At 36.7% G+C, this 20,511-nt stretch overlaps 1 protein-coding gene across 2 annotated transcripts in view; it reads right to left on the reverse strand.

Moving 5' to 3' along the window:
- Window positions 1–1,122: 1,122 nt before the first annotated feature.
- FAF1 (Fas associated factor 1) overlaps window positions 1,123–20,511 on the reverse strand; it is a 157,035-nt gene continuing 137,646 nt past the window's right edge. The window contains exons 18-19 of one of the 2 annotated variants that reach the window (XM_027739417.2): window positions 16,978–17,193; window positions 1,123–3,627 (exon numbers count right to left, since the gene is read on the reverse strand). In XM_027739417.2, coding sequence (XP_027595218.1) covers window positions 3,544–3,627; window positions 16,978–17,193 — 300 coding nt within the window. In that variant the 3' untranslated portion in view covers window positions 1,123–3,543. Of the gene's footprint in view, window positions 3,628–8,225; window positions 8,312–16,977; window positions 17,194–20,511 lie in introns of those variants that run through there. The other variant, XM_039380602.1, reaches the window with a different exon arrangement.

The following is a 20,511-nucleotide window of genomic DNA, read 5'->3' on the forward strand; positions in this document are numbered from 1 at the left end:
AAATTCAGTGAAAACTCCTCCTCAGGAGAGGGCCACCATCACTATTTCCAAATAAAAATGTACCCTCTGCTTTGTCAAATGTTGGAAGGTTTTGATGCTTACCTGGATTCATGGCCTGAGTGCTGAGAGCCCTCAGGGGTGGGACACACCCAGGACAGAAGAGCTGGAAGCCTTTGCTCCAGGAAGGAATGGCACACAAAAGACATCTCCATCTTTAGCATTTCCTACTGACTGCTCCAAGCAGGATCTGGTTCTGCCTGGTAGTGACACTTCCATGTAGAGAGACCTACTTATGCGATTTGTCCTTGCTGTGGACCCCATTTTAAGGCACCAAAATCTTCCTGTGTATTGTTCAGGAGCCTGGACAAGGAAGTGCTTCAGTCCTGTCAGTCTCGGTCATCATGATTTGATTTTTCCCCACATTCAGAAGAGTGAAATCATATGACTTTTTAGCAGAAATATCACTGTAATTGAAAATTTATTTTAAGTTTCTAGTGTCACCCAGTAGGTACAGTTTATGAAAGCCAAAGTCCTTTTCTGCTACACTGAAAAGAAGAGGCAAAACCCCCAAGAGAGCTCTGTCGGAAACTCCCTCAGCACTCCCACTAAACTGAAGAGTGCATATGCAGAGAGCAGAGAGACAACAATTTTGCTCTGTGTGTTCTCTAATAATGATTTCAAACATCACTGTCAACAGGCAGAAAGTTTCTCCCAAAGCCAGAGCGTGCCCCACACCTTTAATTCACCCCAATGCTCTGAAGGCCAGTAAGGAAAGCTGACACGTTGCACAGGATTCCTTTCATTAACAGTAATTCTTTAAGACTTAAAACTAATGCATTAATCACGTTAATGGTAATCCATTAATGTGAGGAACCTGCAGATAAAAAGGCAGAATCAAGGATATGCTCTGTAGCAACAAAGTTAGAGTTTTAGGGTAACACTGAATTATGAAATTAGACTGACTAGAGGATTATCTGTGCCAGCAGAGCATGTGAAGTGAATACCATGGTTTAGGAGAGCAGAAATGATGGCACAGAATATTAATATTTCTACACAGGGATTGGTTTGCATTGAGGGAAAGGTGACTCGAGATGGCTGCTTCTTGAAATCAGGCCCAAAGTATTTAAGGACCAAAATCATAAACTTTTTATTTAAAGAGCGATACACTTGTTTACTTTGTGGCAGAATGATCCCTGTATACTGATCTCAATATCTTTATATAAGAGGCAGTAATGCCACCACTTTGAACACTTTCAGGTAATCATCACTAGAACATTTTGATAATGACAGTGTATTTTGCAATATGAACAAAATGAGGGAAAAAATAAAAGAGTTCAGAAAAAAAAAAAGGCCAACCAACCCTGGGAGTACTGACTTCAACAAGTTCAACAAATATTCAAGCCACATTTAATAACTTTATAAAACTAGTATCAAAGTAAAGAATATATAGTCAAAATACAGAAATAAAGTTGAGTGAGAGAAAACAGCCTGATGAGATCAAACAGAAGTTAAACAGATTAACATAAAAGTTAGCTGAAAGGTTGCTTTGCTTCGTGTAGCAGTATTTCAGCAATTCACCTCCTCAACAGCCAGCTTAGAAGGAAAAAAAAAAAAAAGATATGCATCACTTTAAAATCCTGCTGTATGTATTACTGTGATTGTTTGTAGAAACAGCATCACCCCAATTTGCAACCCAAGTTAATTTCTTACTTAATAAACGCGGTGGATTTTTTTTTTTTAAAGAAAACAAAAGTTCAGAATGAAGCGTCTGCATTCAGCTTTCCATCACACATACATTTATCGTTCTATTGGCTATGAATTCTTTTATTTGTGAACTGCAAATTATTAGGATTTGCTTACACTTCCAAACCTTTTGTTTGTCATAGATACTTCACTTCTAAAAGTGTCTGGTGTAGCACTCACTAATTACAGAATTATAAAAGGTAGAATAAGGCTTTCCCCGCTCAGAAATTTGCATTTTTGGTAAAGGTAACAATATATCAGCGTCACTAACACCCTAATAATAGGTATACATTTAATTTTATATCACCATCCTTCCAAAGAAAAAAAAAGAAAAACTAAAAGACGTGTGCAACTGGTTTTTGCTTAGTACAAAATTTTCAAATCAGAACTCATTTACCTACAATACACACAATGAATGACATACAAACATAGGTGGAAAACAATGTGCCAGGCTTTAAAAGAAAAAGAAATTTCATTAGCAGATGATGAATCTGTATTGTGCACTATCCTGCAAGCCCAGAGATTAAACTAAAAAAGAAGGAGAAAAAAAAACAAAAAGAAAAAAATAACTAAACCAGTTTTGATGCAGGTTTGGCATCAACTGCACGTTATGGTCTTAGACTCAGTATGCTCATTCTGTAGTTGAGAATTTGAAGTACCAGATTTTTCCACATCAGATAGCAGGTAGCTGGTGCATACATTTCAGACAAGAGAACTAGGATTTCTTTAATTTGAGAAGGGATCAATAATGTATTGTTAAAATGTCCGAAGTGTGCAACAATAAGGCAGATTTCTTATTACACCACCCCTTAAAATACCCATTGTTTGATGAACCAAACAAGGTGCTTTAAACCAGCAGAGTAATAGGAGACAAGCAAGTGCCAGAATGAAGGAAAACTGCTAAAATGTGAACTGCCCTTTCTTTCACAATGAGAAATAAAGAACTTTTGTATCTGGTATTTGAAAGGTTTTTAACAGCTGATATTCAATATCAGCTGATTCCTGAACTGTTGGCAAGATACCAAGTTGCTGGTACTGGCCATTTCTTATGTTATTTAAATATTCACATCATGCAATAAGCAGTTTCACACTGCAATGTAATGGAAAATACTTCCTAAACTGAATTGGAACCGAGACCCAAAGCAGAACCAGTAAATAAATATCTTGCATATATGTCAAACTATATTCTCCAAACAAAACCTTACATCTTATCAAAGAAGTCAGAAAGTACTAACAAAAATTATATGCTTTCTACTATAATACTGTTAAATTTTCATGGCTGAGAATGTCCCATTAATTTTTTTTCTGCCTTTTTAAATTAGTTGACAAAGTAGAAATTCAAACACAGAAATAAAATGCATATATATGAGAGCACTGGCTCAGTGAGATATCAAATATACAGCATTCTAGTGTCAAAAGTACAGGCAGAAATGTCCAAGAATTCTTGGTGAAAAAGGGGCATTTGAGGAGTAAAAATTCTACTTAACAATCACTCACATTTTAACAGTGCATTAATTATAACAAAAGCTGGATGATAAGTGAGCAACAGAATCATAATGTTCAGTGTTCATAGCAGAACTTTATCCTCTGCTCATTTAAATGAGGTTGGAAACATATACTCATGTATGTGAAACTTTAAGTAGCTATGTTTTTTCAATTTTTCAGGATTCTTGCAAGAGGCAAACTTGTGACATGGAATTGAGCTGGATGATAGTACAAGGTGGTGTTGATAGGAGTCTTCCTCTCGACGCTGTGCCTCTGGCTTATCAAAGGATGATTAGTCCTACAATCTTGTTTGATCTATTCTTTTGCCTCTAGGAAAAGGGTTTCTTGAGGATACAGTTTTACCTCCAGTAATGATTTATTTGGATCCAGCTGGGTCACCTGTAAAGACACGAACACAAAGATATGTGTAAGTAAACTTTCTTGAATTGTTTATCTTCACAGCACAGATTTTCACTGGGAAGGTTTTTGAGTCCCTCCATCAGTGCTTACTGAAGTTTTGAGTATGATTTTCCAGGATGCAGATTAAGAAATATATATGTTATTTTCTGCTGTTGTTATTATTATTAGTAGTAGTAGTATTTTGTAATAACAATAAACAGAATCTCTGACATCAATTCCAAGAAGATTTGGTTCTCTACCATAAAGGCATGAATCTGTTTTTGTCAAAGTAAAGAACTTTTCCAGGGATTAAAGATGAAAAATGCAATTGTAGCCCTAGGTAAGTATCCTAAAATTTCAATCAAACTGATGGTGCAACCAGTAGGGCCAATCCAACAAGATCCCATCATTGAAAGGGGAAACTCATTCTCCCTTTATTTTCCTACTCCCCTTCTTGCTCCAAGAACTTGAACTTGGTGGTGAACTTGACGCTTATCAGCTACCTTTAGGACCCCAGGCTGTGAGAAATCTGTTCACTTTTAGTTGTTTGGTTATTTTTCTGTCACGCCAGCGAGTCTAACTGGTGAATGCACAAGTCCAGCCAGCACGAAATCCAGTGTGAGGTGAGCAGCAAAAGCATCAAGCAACAAGCAGAAGGAAAGCAGGGCCCTCCTCTCTTCACTGGGAGTGAGATGCTAAATCAGGTCACTGCATGGTGAGGCTGCATCTCAACCCAGCTACTGATGTGATACTTACTATGTGTGTGTGTGTATATGTGTATATATCTATATATAAACATTATAAGTACTGTGTGTCTGTACATCTTTATACAGACTCTTAGGTGTGCACAGTTGTATTATAGGATTGTTTCCCAGAGTCCTGACTCCTCATCGGATTTGTAAAGGTATTTAGGCAATCACTAGTGCAGGTGGGCATACAGGAGAATTCCACTGAGAGTTAGATGCCATGCCATTTGGAAAATAATGATACGGGCACTATCTGCACCATTAGTGCCACAATTCTTCAGCATTTTGATCCTAGCACCAAACCCTGAAAGCTGCTCAACATCCTGACTATCCCATTACTGACTTTCACTTAAGGCACGTAAGTAATTCTCAATTCAGAGTCATCAAGAAACTTTTGTGTTCAGGATTCTACTTATAAGCCAGATTGCTGCCTATAGGATAAGTCTTTCTATGGAAATAAAATTTAATTTTAAATATTACATAATTACATATATACTTATACAGACAAGGGTCTTGGTGTCCTTCAGACATTCAAGTTTACATGCCAATGCTGTGACACCCTTCAGAAGACTACTGCAAAGCTTCGTGTAGAAAGATGAGCATTATTTCTTTTAATCTTACCATTTTCTGATATTTCCCTTCCATCTTTAAATTATTTTCTGTGGTAATTCTGTTTTAGTTTATTCTGCTGTCTGAGCACACACCAGTTATGCTTGTGAATAGTAGATTATTAGTCTATAAGTATAAATGCAAATACATGCCAATAAACTTTTTTCCACAGTTAAATTTGTTTCATCTACGACCACAGCAAGCCACTGCTTTCTAAAAATGCTTTTTGAAAACATTAGGGGTCAAACAAACCGAATACTATGAATTAATAAGAAATGTTAATGTATTTTTTCTTAAAAGCATAACTTACTAATCCTGTTATCAATTAACAAAACTAGCATTGCTTCTTTTTCTCTCCCCCGAACTAAAATAATAAAACTTAAAATATATTTGCATTTCTATTGTCTTATTGAATAATTAGAGAAAATTTATTATTTAAACAAACATTCAAAGCTTATCACTCCCTAAGTCCACTGAAATAAGTGTAATTTCACCTGACTGCAGCAGAATTTTTTAAAAAAACGACAGAATTAAAAAAGCCAAACCAAACCCAAAAACCAAATAGATGCATTATTTTCATTCCCAAAGCAGGAACGTATTTTCTTAAACTTTATGTACCAGGGTGAGCTATTGCTAAATGTCTAGAGAGAAAAATAATTTATAAAAACCAGACTCAATTTTAGATTCCTATTATCTACAGTCTAATTATGCATTCCTGCACAGATGCTGCTTAAATTATTGAAAGGTTATTATCTTCGAAAGCAAACCCGTTACGTAAAAAACAGCCAAAGTAGTGCATTTAAGTTTGTGATTACAGGAGTATGCTAATTAAGTATCTTGTTGCATTTTTTAATGTTTTGGTATTCTGCTACAGTCCTTTATTGCACATAAGCACAGAGAGAGAAGTAAAGAGGGGTCTGTGCAATTCACAGCATGTGAGGTATCGGGCACCTGAGAGAAGCAATTTTCCTTCTTTTCACTTCAAGCCTGTATTAAATCAGACCTCTCTGTTTTCAAATCCTGAAACCGTTTGGGGGTTTCCCTTTTTTTTTTTTGTAGTTTGTTTTTTTTTTGTTTTGGTTTTTGTTGTTGTTTGGTTTTTTTTCCTTCCAAAAAAACACCAGGAAAGACATAACGAGTCTCCTCTACATCTGAAAATCTGAAAAGCAAGCCCAGGCACTGAACACAATCTTCCAGACTGTAACCATGTGGAAACCTGTTATTCACTTGAGTGTAATTCAAGATACATGTCCTAGTTTAAGGTTTGCAAACTTCAAGTGCTTTAAATAATAACAATGCATGATGTATGTCCCTTCCTCGACGTCTCCACACTTAGAAGGTTTGCTAGAAGCCTTGTGGAGTACCTGCAGCACAAGGACTGTGCAGCTTTTACTCATAATTTCGGTGTGCTGCTTAATTCACTGAGGGACAGCAGAGTTTGCAAATGTTTACACCATTACCCAATTAACTAACAATATGGCTCCTACATCTGTCAACAAACAAAGCTGTTGTTGCTTTGTTTTAGCTCCTTGGCATTTTCTGTTCATATGGGTCGCCATTGTACTTAATTATCACACCACAACCCTTCTGCAGCTTCTACTTTGTTATTTGTGGCTTGTAAATATGTTGTTTACTATGAAGAATAGAAGCCTTATTAGTGAACACACCTCCTAACAAAAGAAATGGTTTCTCCTGTAAATATATGAAATATAAGACTTAAGATGCTGAATGCTTAACTTGGTGAATTTTGCAACCTTAATCAAGAACGTGTTGATTTCACCACATAGATGAATCTCTTTGAGTTTGATAGGATCAAATCAGATTCAGTTTATAAACACATGCTTAAATGATTTCCTGCGTAGTTGCTAACAACATAGAAGAAATCTTTAAATAATAAAGGTGTAGGGGTTTGGGACAGTGTAACTTATATAATGTGCAGGGCTGTTTTGGAAAGAGCATCATGCAATGGCACCAGAGCAGAGGGGTGCCAGCACTGAAGTGGGCTCCAGAATTTATCCTGTTGTTAATTAAACAAGGTACACAGATATAAATTTGATGGTATTTTGTACTTTGCAGTGTGAAATAATACACATAAATTTAAGTGCACAAAATTCAGCAGAACACTATGTTGAACACACCTTTGTGGGCTACAGCTCTTCCAAGGTCCTTTGTTATAGGGTCATTCTTTGGTTTCTAATTCACCAAGTTAAGCATTCAGCATTTTTTAAAGGCCTCAACAAATGCTAAAAGCACAGTATTTATCTGTATCTCCAAGTCCTACAATAACTGACTTTCTACCAGTCATATGCACACAGGGCTGGCGATACCAGCTCATGAATTGAATGTATTTTTTAAATATCTTTTGTGGGTTTCCTAAGGCAAATACTTTATATTATAATGAAATGTAAACTAAGATCCCTCAAAAAGAGACTGTAAGCCATTCCAAGCTTATTTAATGTGTAGGGTGCAGAGGAGGGACACAATATTCAGAAGCTAAGAGAGTATAACACAAGTGACAGCAAAATTACTGATAATCAAGCTCCCAGAATTCTGTAGAATAACATGCAGGATCACTTGGGGCTGTCCCAAGGCCAATGCAGATACTGCCCCAGGAGATTTTCCCCTCGGGCAAATGACTTTCTGTGCAAACTTTAACACTCCCCTCCCTTCAGGGAAGTCTCCTTCCAGCAACATGACCAGAGGTGCTAACAGGGCCTTACTTCTGTCAGCATTAGATCTTGCCACTGAGCTGTGAAAGGTTTCATTTTCACCAAAATAGGTTTAAGTTGGTAAAACAACACTTTCCTTCCAACTGTGGATACAGTTTTACAGGCCCTTATAAGGGCTTTGGTGTACTGGAGCTGTGGCTTCCAGCTTTGTTATACAGCCAATGTCAGTTTGGTGCACAGGGAAGTTATTATTTAATAAGTATTTGTTTCAATGAATTCTGTGGTAATTATTTCAACTAAGCACTAGCTAGTTTAAGTATTTCTGTGGCACTTTGAAGTTCAAATGATTTATGACTGCACAAACGTGGAAGGTAGTACATATATATATATATAATACACACTTCTGTAAGAATGTAGTAGCTACTTACACTTTATTCTGAATAAATTCATTGGCTTTTAAAATAAATCAATAATAAAAATGCATACTAATTTAAACAACATTTTACTACATTTTTATAGCAAAGTCTTTTTCCTTCTAGAATAATTTCTGTATTATTTCTGTCTTCACCTTTGCTGAGCAATCTGTTCTATTACACATTCACATCCTGAGCGGCTGTACTTTCACCATTTCGAAGGTGTGGTTCCTTACCCTCCCTAACTCTGTAGGGAAAAGATAAATACAAAAAAAAATGGCTTAATGCCCAGGAAGGTAATTTAAAAATAAAGAATCGAATACACAATTATTATGACACTTACACAAGCAGTAAATATCACACCCTTCACCTTTCTCTCCACCCTAGGACAAGGATCTGATTCCCAAGTAGCACAGCCTCTACACCACTTACACACGCATGAATACATTTAATGAATCTAACGGACAAAGAGTTCTTTTACTCTCTTTCCTAATCCTCCTAAAGTATAAATGCAATAGAAATTACTTAAAGGCACACCTGGTAAAGTACCAGATCTGTTTAAAAAACTATATTTTCAGAGTGACACACAAACAAATACAGTGAATCCTTTCTACCTATTGAAATATCTCTGGGTTACACAGATAATACGCTCAACTTGAGCAACACACAAAGTGAGGTTACTTTATAGAAATACATGCAATTAGATCAGGCTTAGTTGAATAAACTTGCAGATAATTTACATCTGAATTGAAGAAAGCCGTCACAAACAAGGAAAAATATGTCATAGTAAAAGACTTGTAGTCTCGTTCCAAACACAAAGCTTTAATCCAGATACATCACACTCTTACTGTCTCACTTCTTTGAAGAGATTTTCCCAAAACATATTTTAGATTAAGCATGTTTAAAAATACATTTACTTAGCAAAGTAACAGCTGTTGATAAAACAGAAAATTGTGATGCTGTATCCTCTACTTTGAGCTTCCTACTCTTCCTTTGGAAAGCTGTGCAGTGCTCTGAGATACACAAGATGCCACCAACCTTTACAAAGGGTAAATTTTCACTGCCTTAACATAATTCATATTAAAAAAAGAATTTGCTGCATAGATTTTAACAACTGAAGGCTTATTAACCTCTCTTGCATTACCTGACTTTTTTTAACAGTAAATTAAGACAGTAATTGTGTTCTCTTCTGTTTTCTAAAACACTAAAGATAATGACAGGGCAGTGTAAATAACAAGGATAAGCCCAAACTCAGTGTTACTATATTTGTATAGTGGCAGTGGAACTATCTGGTGAATTTTAAAAGTCTAACATTATGAATTCAGGATTCTGCATGAAAATTCAGGTTTTTAATTGGGAAAAACCCCATAGTATTTGTAAACCAAAGCTTAAAACCCCCACCAACACTAATCGTTCCTGTGTCAAAACTAAATCAAGTCCCAATGTTAATGATGTTTTAAAAAAATACCATTTTTAACCCAAATCCTATGGCTTTTTAACACTGGGTAATAAAAGAAATATATAACTGTAGTTTATTTACTGTTCAATAAAAGACCTTAGGAAGTGCTGTGTACAGTGGCTCCACCTGGGTAGCTCTGAGGTAGTTCTGTGCTTCCTTTTAGCCCAAGATCAGAAATTTTGTTTAGGGATCAGTTCTCCCCCAAAACATGGCCAAAATATATCCAGTTACTAACAGCACTAAATACCTGTTTTATGTTTATTGCCAAGAACTAATCTCACTGAAAAAATCACTACCAAAAGACTGCATCTCCCTGTAGCCTTTCAAACAGCTCATTTTCAATGACAAAATAACCAACACGCTTTTGGATTTTGGCAGAAGTGAAAACACAGAAGTGTTTCAAGTAATTAAAGTCTCTTCGAATAATGTGACTTTTGTTAATGTGGTATTGATGACATTAAAGCATGACACAAGTTGCCTTGAGACCAAGAACATGGAATCAGTCAGAGGAATCATCTGCAGGTACAAACCAGGAGAACGCTGGTCTTCATAGTGCCAACAACTCCAAGACTGGAGGACTTCAGACTTTGAGGGAAGAGGAAGGTGCTGTAAAAGATCTCCTCAGATTTTCTACTTTCCTCCCTTCATTCTTTCTGGTTTGACATCTTTGATCAGTTTAGGAATTCTTTGAGTGGTTTCTTGGAAAAAGAGATGCTAACAAAATACCCTGGACTGGGTCTTTTCCTGACAAAGGACCTGCAGGCAGAAGAGCTCCATCACCTGCTCCTTCATGTTATTTACCTTCATTTTTCTTGCTGAGCAGAGAAAAGGTTTAAGTACTGGGATTTACAGAGGAGAGCATTTGTATCTTAAGCATCCTTTCTTCTGTGCCAGGGAGCAAACCACTTCTTTATACTTGTGGGCACTGCTGCCTGTCTGCTGACTGAACTAACAATTATCCAAGTATTTAATTATTTTAAAACACACTAGCTACAGAAAAAAAAGATCACATCCCCAGAAATACCATAGCTTTCACTGTGAAGATTGATGAAGAGTTGAAAGGAAGCAAACAGCCTCAGTTCTCTGGAAGTCTCAAAACATATAAATACATTTAGTGCTCCAAATGAACTGTAAGAACTTTGCTTTGCATACATCCCAAAGGGGAATGGATGGGAACACAGGAGAATGACCCAGGATTGGATTCATGTGCACTTAATTATAATCGCATGAAAAAACAATCCAAAAGGATTTTTATCACAAGTTCAAAGCATTAAGATGTTAAGATACCACAATCATATCTACAGTATAACATTGTGATTGGTAGATAGGTAAATGGAATAAAGAGAGTGCCTAGGACTGCTTTGGTGATTTAGTCTGATGCATTACTTATGCAATTACCAAAACAGCAGGAGATCATTAAATTTTCTGGTAACCAGACACAGCATTCTTAGTATCATACTATTACAAAGGCTCTTTATAGGTATTTTATCATTACATTTTCTTCCTACAAGGGTCAAAAAAAGTCCACAAAATAGACATTAAGCATGAATTCTGGGGAAAAAGTACAAAATATCTTAGGCCCAGTTGATGCTGCATAATGTCAACTGCAAGAGCAAAGCTCTGCAGCTTAACTAAGGCATCTTCCTGCGAACAATAACGTGCCTCCCCCGAAATAAATGTTTTGTAAAATGGGGCAGCGCTGAATAAAAGAACACTTTGGGTGCGAGGGATGTGCACGGAGGGGATGTTGGGTGGAATATATTAATCACATGGTTGGCATTAGTCACCGGGTAACTAATGAGGAGGATTCAACGGAGAGTTCGTGGACTGTATTCAGTGCTGTGGTGAATGCCTGCTTACTCCAGTGAGCCTTGAGTAAAACAGCTCCTCTGAAATGCACACCTATTTCCCGGAATTGGTTAAACATTCCCTGTATTCAAATAGAGCTGCTGTAAGAGAACTGAAACTATACTGATCTACAGAATGCAAGTCTATTTCTTTTTTAGAATAAACTTACATCTATGAGATGACATGAGATCTCCTTTCAGTGACTTGATACGTGAAGGGCTTTAATCTTTCTCTCTGGATATCACAGTTACTTAGGTAAAGACAGTGGGTCTGAAAAGACACATCAAGTCTGTCTTTCGTGGAAGAAAACATCGTGAAAAATCTTTCTGTAATACTTACAGAATTTCTGACTACCTATATGGAAATTACATTTCCACAAAAGTAAACATGGCATTTCAAGAAGCAAAATATGCTCAATATTCCCTAAAGTGCTGCCATTGACTTCAATAGGGCAAGAATATCACTACTCCGTTTTTGTAGGTGCTGAAAAAAGACTGTGATACTATTCTTTGTGAGCAATAAACTTGTTAAAAGCAAGAAAACCTGGGATTTACAAATGCTTCAGCATTCTGGCTGCAATGATATGTCAATCCATTCCTCTTGCACTCAAGGTTAATCAGTCCAATCGTTTTACTGTTACAAGTCATCAGGAAGAACGGTCAGAAATCATGCTTCAAAAAGAGGCATGGGAATATGCCAGTCTGGTATGGTCAATTTGCTTAGGCAACTTCTCAGTGTCTTAACTAAACTAAACTTCAATGCTTGAATAAATAAAATAACAACATATCTGGAAAAGAGAGGAAAGACAAGGGCAGGTAGTATTGACTTAAGGACAGTTGTGAATGACGAGGAGGGACATCTACCTTTGTAGGTGGCTGTGGCCTTGTGCAAACTAGATCAGAGTAAATACATGACACCATCAGATCTATACTGACATGAAAAATTTTAATTATGCGAATTAAAAGAGATCTCTACTACTTTATGTAGTAGGAAAGATAAATATGAGTAATTTAAATGACTGGAAAACCTGCATGAATCACATGCAACTCTCAAAATGCTTTGAACATATCAGAAAAATATTTCATTCATCTGAAATCCTCCTCGCACATAAGACAGATATTGAAGCTACTTCCTTGATTTACATGAAATTACTAAAAGTGCTATTTGGTATAACCATGACACTACATGAATCCTTCCTCACAATAACATCTTTCTTCCATTTTTCTATCAAGATGATGATTGGGGGAAGAATGTTAAGAGTCAAAGATGGTCCTGGACATATAACTCTTTCATGAACTATTTAGAGACTTTAAACATGACTTAATGAGTTTAAAAGAAGGAAGTAGTTTGCACTGGGTGAAATGCAGAATAATCCTTACAAAGAACAGTTGCCAGAACTGATACACAAAATTATCAAAGTACCTTGCATAGCAATATAGGGATCATCCTCTAACATTACCTTTACACAACTACCTACCTCTGAGAACATCAGAGGACAATTCCCTGCTCAGAGGGCTCTGTGTGCCAAGTGTTGACAAACTTCTATCCTGTGACATGATTTTCACCACTGTGAGCATCAAAGAGAAATTTCTCCTGCCAGAGCACAGGAACAAATGATCCCATTTGAGTTTGGAGGAATACCTTACTGTATACTCCCATATAATATTAAGAATTTTCTGGCCCTAAATTTACTGAAATCCTGATTGTACCTAATTTAAATTGACGTGCAATTTGAGTCAAATTTATTTCCTGCCCTTTCAAGGGAGACAGATTTATTGTTTCTGTTTATTTAAACTGCTGTTGAAATTGGTTAATTAAAAGGATTTAAAAAATCTTAATACTCTAAACAGAGCAAACTGGTTCTGAATTATTAAGCAACATTTTAGATGCATTTAAATAACCTTAAGTGACTTAACTGCCACCTGATCCTAAGCTGTGGCTCAGAAAAATAAAATGTGAAATACTGTAGAAGTCTTGGCTTACCCAGGCTTCCAGATACAGTAAATAAAGAGCTTAAGTCTCTAATACCATGTCTGCAGAAGGCATACTTTCAAATACATAACTAATGCTCCACCTTAAGGAGAAATGAGCAGAAGAAATTATAATTCATAAGAAATTAATAAATTCAGACATTCAAAAATAGCTTTTAAAAGGAGAAAGCACTCCAGGACCTTCCTTTCTGAGTGTTACCATAAAATATTCAATATTAATCCTAGTAGGGTAGCTGAAGCCGGTTTGGGTAAATTTCTGCACTTTCCTCTTACAGTTTCAGCTAGACCTGGTACACTTCAGTTTCTTGTCTAAGTGAAATGCCCACTCCATAAGTTTTTAAGGGTTTTAGGAAGACTTCTGCAGATCACCACTGCAGTAAGTGAGAACTGATCATTTGGAAGTCTCCAGGGCACTGGGAGAAGGTGGATCTTGCAGCTGGCAGATCAAGAGGACTACCAAAAATAGGTTGGGAGGCCTTTTAAGAGAAAGGGACTTAGAAGAAATACTGAACTAGAAGGCTGACTGAGCACACTAATATGCTTGGGGTAAGCTCTTTGTTATAGTTAAATGGATTTCTGGAAGAAAGGGAACTATAATTCTGGAATCAGTGTACACATTTAACAGTGCACACATCTGCTTCCATAAAGCCTTTGCAGGTGTATTTAAGAATAATGCAGAGAACGTAAAATACAGCTCTTCACTCTGAAAGATGTGCTTGTCAAATGTTTTCTGAGTTAGAGATACAAGTTACCTGCTGACCCAGGTTCACTCATGGCACACTCTGTTGGTAAGACATGTAGTGCTGCCATGGTTGAGGTACTGAGAGAGAAGGTGGTTAATAACTAACTTCAGTGCCAGTGGAAAGAACAATGCAATCAAAGACCCAATCACAAGTCACTGCATGTGCTTAACTGCTTTGGAATGTCACTGCTGCTTTAAAATCTACAAGTAGTGTCTGGAAAAGGTTAATCTGTGTATTTACTCATGTGTAGAAGTTTGTATTTACAGTAGGGTTATGATACCAACTTTAAGTTAGCTAAGGATATCTGTGTAAGCAACTGGAACACAGGACTAAGAACTAATGAATTTTTATTTACCAAAGAAGTAAAAATACTTCAACAAGACTGTACCAGGACTGATGGCTTTGAAAAGCAGGTAAAAATGCCCTAACAAGTTTATTACAAGAAAATGCTGATTTGGTTGAAGATAATACCCTTGTTTTGTTAAGATGGAAACACTTTTGGGGGTGTGTATGTTATTGTAAAACAGATTAGGAGAGGAAAAAAAACCAAATCCTAACTTTAGAAGACATGTTTTCATCTTATGGCAGCAAAACTCCAGTAAAGTAATTCTGATACTTGCAAACATATTTTTTAAAAAATGTTATGTATAGTTTAAATACAAACAGACATTTTAAATGCTATTGTTTTCTGGAGCACAAGCATCCCAAGTACTCTGTTCCTGTTGCACAGATTCTAACTGATGGGTTTGATACATATCATATACTAGAAGGGTCTTAACAACTTACAGTGTATTTTTAAAAAAATATATACCATGAAGCCTAAGGCAATGAATATACACTTTTACTGTACTTCCAAGGCATTTATCAATTACTTATTTTTATTATTCTGTCCATAGAGTTGTACACTTCCAACCTTCCAGACCTGGGGAATATGACAGATGTCGTTTATAGTTCTCAGTGGTTAGCAAACCCCTGGGGAATATTTTTTGTCTGTTGTAGCTCCAGTGGTCACAACAGCAACCGGATTCATACATGGCCACTGAGTCATTCGGCATGAATCATTTATGTGACTCTTCATACAAGGCATTATTAGGTTGGAATCATAGAAAAATGATGGAAGGGTCTTTGCTTCTCATGCAACAGACCAACAGCTCTCTATCCTGCCATTAAATTCTCCTTTCTTTGCCTCAGCATTTTCTCCCTGCCAGTTTCACAAAGCTACTGACAACACAAGCCTGTCCTAATTTAGTGGTATTTTTTCTTTTCTACTCCTTTTTCAATTGGTTCTTATGTGATTTTTGAGTTTGTTACACAGCACTAGAATGAATCATGATAATGACGTGACTAAGTACAGAAACAGTCAGTGTAAGGAGAAAAACAAATGTAAAAAGTTAGAGTAATATACCTGTAGGGTTTTTATATTAGATATGTACTACAATAGAAATAAGTCACAGATAGGGAGAAATGACTTGGAGAATATTTAAACCCATTGTTTAGATTGTAAAACAGTGTTTTTCTTCTGTCAAACAAATTGAATGAACAGTAATCCTGAAAACATAGATGACTTCTAGTCTTTGGTTCCACTGGAAATGATACTACATGCTTAAGGAGTAAAGTTAATTAGCGATTAATGAGATTCCTTAAATGCTACTTTTCAGTCTAACTGATTAGGATTCTCAATATAGGACAATAAGGTGGAAGAAGAGCTGCAAGCACTGTAGTTCTGTTCAGAGTTATGCCCAAAACTGGTCAGAAATCACATCCACTCTCACGGCTGTATGCTTGCTAAGGACGTTGGTTTCTTCCCCCTTGGAGTACTTAGAAACAAGATGATAAAGCAAGAGGTATCTTTTACAAACTACTGCAAACATGTTAATCAGTGCCTTATTCCTACTGAACTTCCTGCAGGTGATGGGAAACAAAATGGAAAAGCAACCCAAGTTACTGAACTCCTTTGGTGAAAAGTGGCTTAACCAGTCAGCTGGAGATGCCTCCAGCAAATAAAACCCCAGCTGGTCCAGAGCTGCCTCCACTCATTTGCAGTGCTGAGGCATTGTGGCCAAAAAGCTGCTGAACTGCAACCATCTCTTCTAGTACCTGTTCCCTTCAGCTTTTATGCAGGGCCCCAGGTAATTGCTGCACAGTTGGAACTACTGATTTTTTATCTTTGCTGTAACAATGGCTAAAAAAGACATGGAAGCTGATTTGTAATAGAGCAGAAAACAGAGGTATATTTTCAAAGAAACCTGGTTGCCAGAACAAAAATATCTGTTGATTTATCAACAGAATTTAACTGGCTTTTGTAAGCAGTGAGCAGTGTTGATTCTGAAAATCAGGCACAGCAGGTACATCATTAGAATTGCAAGTTAGGAGATATAAATGATTATCTATTGGCATTATGTAGCAGGTGGATGAAAAATTTATTAGAATGTACTGATTAGTTCATAACTGGACACTATCTGACTCTGAGTTTTGTTCATAACATTAAGTTGCACCAAAATGGCAAAACCAGAAAGATCAGAAGTACCAGCCCACAGACCTAAACAGTATGTTACTATTCATGGAGCTTCCTTCAAACAGGATGTGAGTGATGCTGCCTCAGCATATTCAAGGAGTTTTCATTGAATATGGTCCCCAACTTGTTTCAGAAATGGAGGACTGTTTACCATGTCACTGGAGGCAGGTTTTGCAACACAACTGTGTATGTAACATCTGATAGCACTGGTCGGTCAGCACCTGGACTGCTCACAGCTTGGCAGCCCTCTCACAGACTCAGGCATGTCTTTTACCTTCTGTGCTATAACACACTGGTCATCTAACATACCGGACTAAGAAGCAGTGGTATTTATTCCTGAAAGGTATATTTACTCACATCTCTCCTCGGAAAGGTGCCCAGCAGCTTGTACTCCTCCCAAGGATATCCCTTGGAAGCTACGAAATCAAAGACAACCTGCAGCTTGCTGCTGGCCAGGAAACGTCGCTCAAAGAATTCTCCGCTGGGCGTCCGAATACGCAGTTTGCTGACAGACTCTGTGCTCTCCTCCTTTGGTTCAGGAGGCAAAGACTGCTCAAGAGACAGCCTGATAGCCTGAGGAAGGAAAAATAACCATTTAGGTTGCAATGCCAGCAACGGAAGAAAAGGACAGGAAGCTTTTCGTTTTATTTCTTCTGGAACTTCAAGACATTGTCACAGTGCTCCAGAGCCATAGCTGTGCTTTTTATCTCAATGACAAAATAATTTTTATTCACTCCTTAATAACAGCCCACCAGACAACTAATTAAAATAAATCCTTCTTTATAACACATATTATTAGGTCTATAGTTAATGCACGATGGGATACGTAATTTAATCATTCAGCAGAAAGTCCTGGGAAAAAATTGAATGAGAAAATAATTGTCAAGTGGCCAATTGCTTCCTTAAAGGGTATAAATTAAAAGGCAGTAAAAGTATTTCTTTAAATGCACTTGTCAAATTGCCTTCCTTTTGCAGAGAGTAATTGACCATTTGCAGTAGACCGGACCCTTAATGGCAGTTCAGAGTGAAAAGAAATATATGCAAGAAATTTAGCATAAATAAACTAAAACACTGTTAAAAGACACAATTTAAAATACCGTGAAGGTACATCAGATACACAGAGTACATATAAAAATAGGAATGGTCAAAGAAGAAAACTGGGAGAAGAGAAATGGGAGCTTAAAGATTTAAAGTAAGTTATTGTTATTATGATGGTTCCAAGCACAGGCATGCACATTTTATGCAGCAATTTGCATGAAATCAGCCTCAAAATTGCAGTAACATGTCTGAAAATGTGTATGATACTGCATGTACTGCTGATGTCAAGATTTTAAGGGCAGGACCAATGTCTGTGTTCTCTGTCCTCTGCCTCTGGGAGCTGCTACAGCACTAATACTTTGATCAGATTTCCTTTTTTTGAAAAAGAAATGCCTAATATTAGACTGTTGAACAAGGTAGGCTTGATTTTCAAAGGTACTGAGTGTTGTCAGTACTCATGGGCAGGCATTGACATCTGTTAAAAATCTGATCCTACTTAGAAGCAGCTGTTACAGTATCACCTCTCTCAAGGCAGCACTTAATGAGAAGGCAAAGGAATGCAAAAAGCAGCACAATCACACTGCCTCCCCCAAAATGGCCCTAAAAGACAATTTTTCAAACTAAAAAGGCAGTCAGGCAGGGATTTCCCCAGATTTTCAAGAATCTTTCAAGATACACAGTTGCTATTAGTGCCTTTGAAAACCTCCCCAAGGTCATTTAGTAACAGACACTGATGGAGGGTGATTATGTTGCAGAGAAAGGACTGGGCAAAAGCAAGATTACAATGGCTTTTAAATACTCTATTTCTTACACACGCACCTCTGAGCAAATTATATCTCAGTATAAATATTTATACATAGAACTTGAGTTCATTTTTGCTCATCTACTATGAGATTATATTTTAAATAGATTCTATTTTAATTTTCTCTCTCACCATTCTCAACCACCTGCTTACTATCTTGCTGTTTTGACATTTCCCCACACAGTATAACAACAGATGCTACATTATTTACTGAACCCAATCAATTATATTATAGAAAAATAAACAACAGTAGCTCATTAGAGCTCTTTTCTTTGTGCAAAGAGTGCGTCGCTCCCCAAAGTAACCAGTCTCCAAGGCTTCAACATAAAATGGCAATTTACAATGGATATTCTGTACCAGCAAACCAAGTCAGAAAACAATGATGTGATGGATCACATTAAAAACTCTTGGACCTGAACAAGCAATTTCAGTTTGTTGATAAAAAGATGTTCAGTATGTGAAGAGCTCAACAGGCAGATTTTAAAATACGAACTGAACATAAAGCCACTTCTGTAAGCAAACACTGTTGCAGAACAATTCAGTACAAGTAATCTGTATACTTGAAAATGGGGAGTGTTAGTAAACATTATTGTTAAAATCCCTTTTGTTCTACTAAGCAAACAGATCCTATTATTTTCATTACTGCACTCTGCATTAAAACAGGGAAGCCCAGGTATATTTTGATAACATGGACCAGTCTTGCTGCCTTTGCATAAGAAAACCATTTCCAAAAGGCCAAGGTATCAGAAAAGGTTCAGGAGCAGATATAATAAAGCAGAAGTAATTATTGTTTCTATGCATGCAAAATTACTTAGAAAAGAAAAACAAACTTTTTACTTGAGTCTCAGTGTGAGCTGATTGCTCAACAGCCTGTTATGCTACAGTACTGATTTCTGTTCAATTGCTATTAACCTAACAGAATTGCTGTCTTAAAATTATTCTTGACACAATTCTCACAGTCCAGTTTTGTACACTGCTCCTTCAGTTGTGCCTTAGCTTCCACCTTGGCTTGTGCTAAAAACAGGATCTAAATAAGTCACCAGGTGCTGCAGGGTAAGAAAGAAGTGGACTGCATCTTTCCTAACCATTGAATACTGTTTGGACTGAATTTAGTATTTACACCACAGTACTGCTTGAAAGGCCCTTGAATGCTTAAATGGTTCAGGGTTTTTAATGCAATTATCTTGGTCAAAAATATATATGGAAATGCATTGATCATACAGTTTGTTCACTGGGTTTATGTCAGGGAATAATAAATGTGTTCATAGCCAACTTTTTTGCAGTTGTATAATTCAATTCTTTCATACATCAGCAAAGTACACAAGACTGAAATGTCAAGTATACATTTAAGTCACACTTAGGGAGGGATAAGCAAGGCTGTGATTTATCACGATTCTATGAGGTCCACGAACTTTAACTAAGTGGAGAATTAAATGGGAATACAATTCCGAATTTCAAATGTCCATAATCTATAAGAGTCAAAGACGTTATATTAAACCCACCAAAATGATTGGAACTCTGATATTTTATATAAATGAATAAATATTAAAATAATATTTATAATTTATTTATATTTGATATAATACTGTAAACATACTCAGGAAATACATATTCAATAGGGATGCTGATGTAGCTTTGTATTCATTAGCAACTTTCTCAGAGAATCTTCTATGCCTAGAATTCAAAGGACAACCCCCAATCAACTGTGACTTCAGTCAAGTCATTTATATATTAATATCACTTCTGTTTTGAAAAATTTATTTCAGGGTTTCAAAGTCATTTTCAAGTATCAGGTGTATTTCACAGCAGTTCTGTAAGGACTTGTAAGTCAGGAACTTCACAGAATAGCTGAAAATATTTTAAAGACTAGTCCATTTTACGTGGTGGGACTTCAGAGGAAGAAACATGGCTGTACTCCAACCTTTTCAGCGCATTTTGTAGTTGCCAGGATGTGAAAAAGGGGAAATCACTAATGTAAGTAAATTTGTGTACATGATGCTTTATGTAAACACCTACATAGACACAGAGGAGCTAGAACAGGAGCTAACCTA

Source organism: Pipra filicauda, unplaced genomic scaffold (genome assembly GCF_003945595.2).
Source record: "Pipra filicauda isolate LSUMZ 115617 unplaced genomic scaffold, ASM394559v2 scaffold19_size4547281_pilon, whole genome shotgun sequence".
In the NCBI taxonomy this organism is placed as follows: Eukaryota; Metazoa; Chordata; class Aves; order Passeriformes; family Pipridae; genus Pipra; species Pipra filicauda.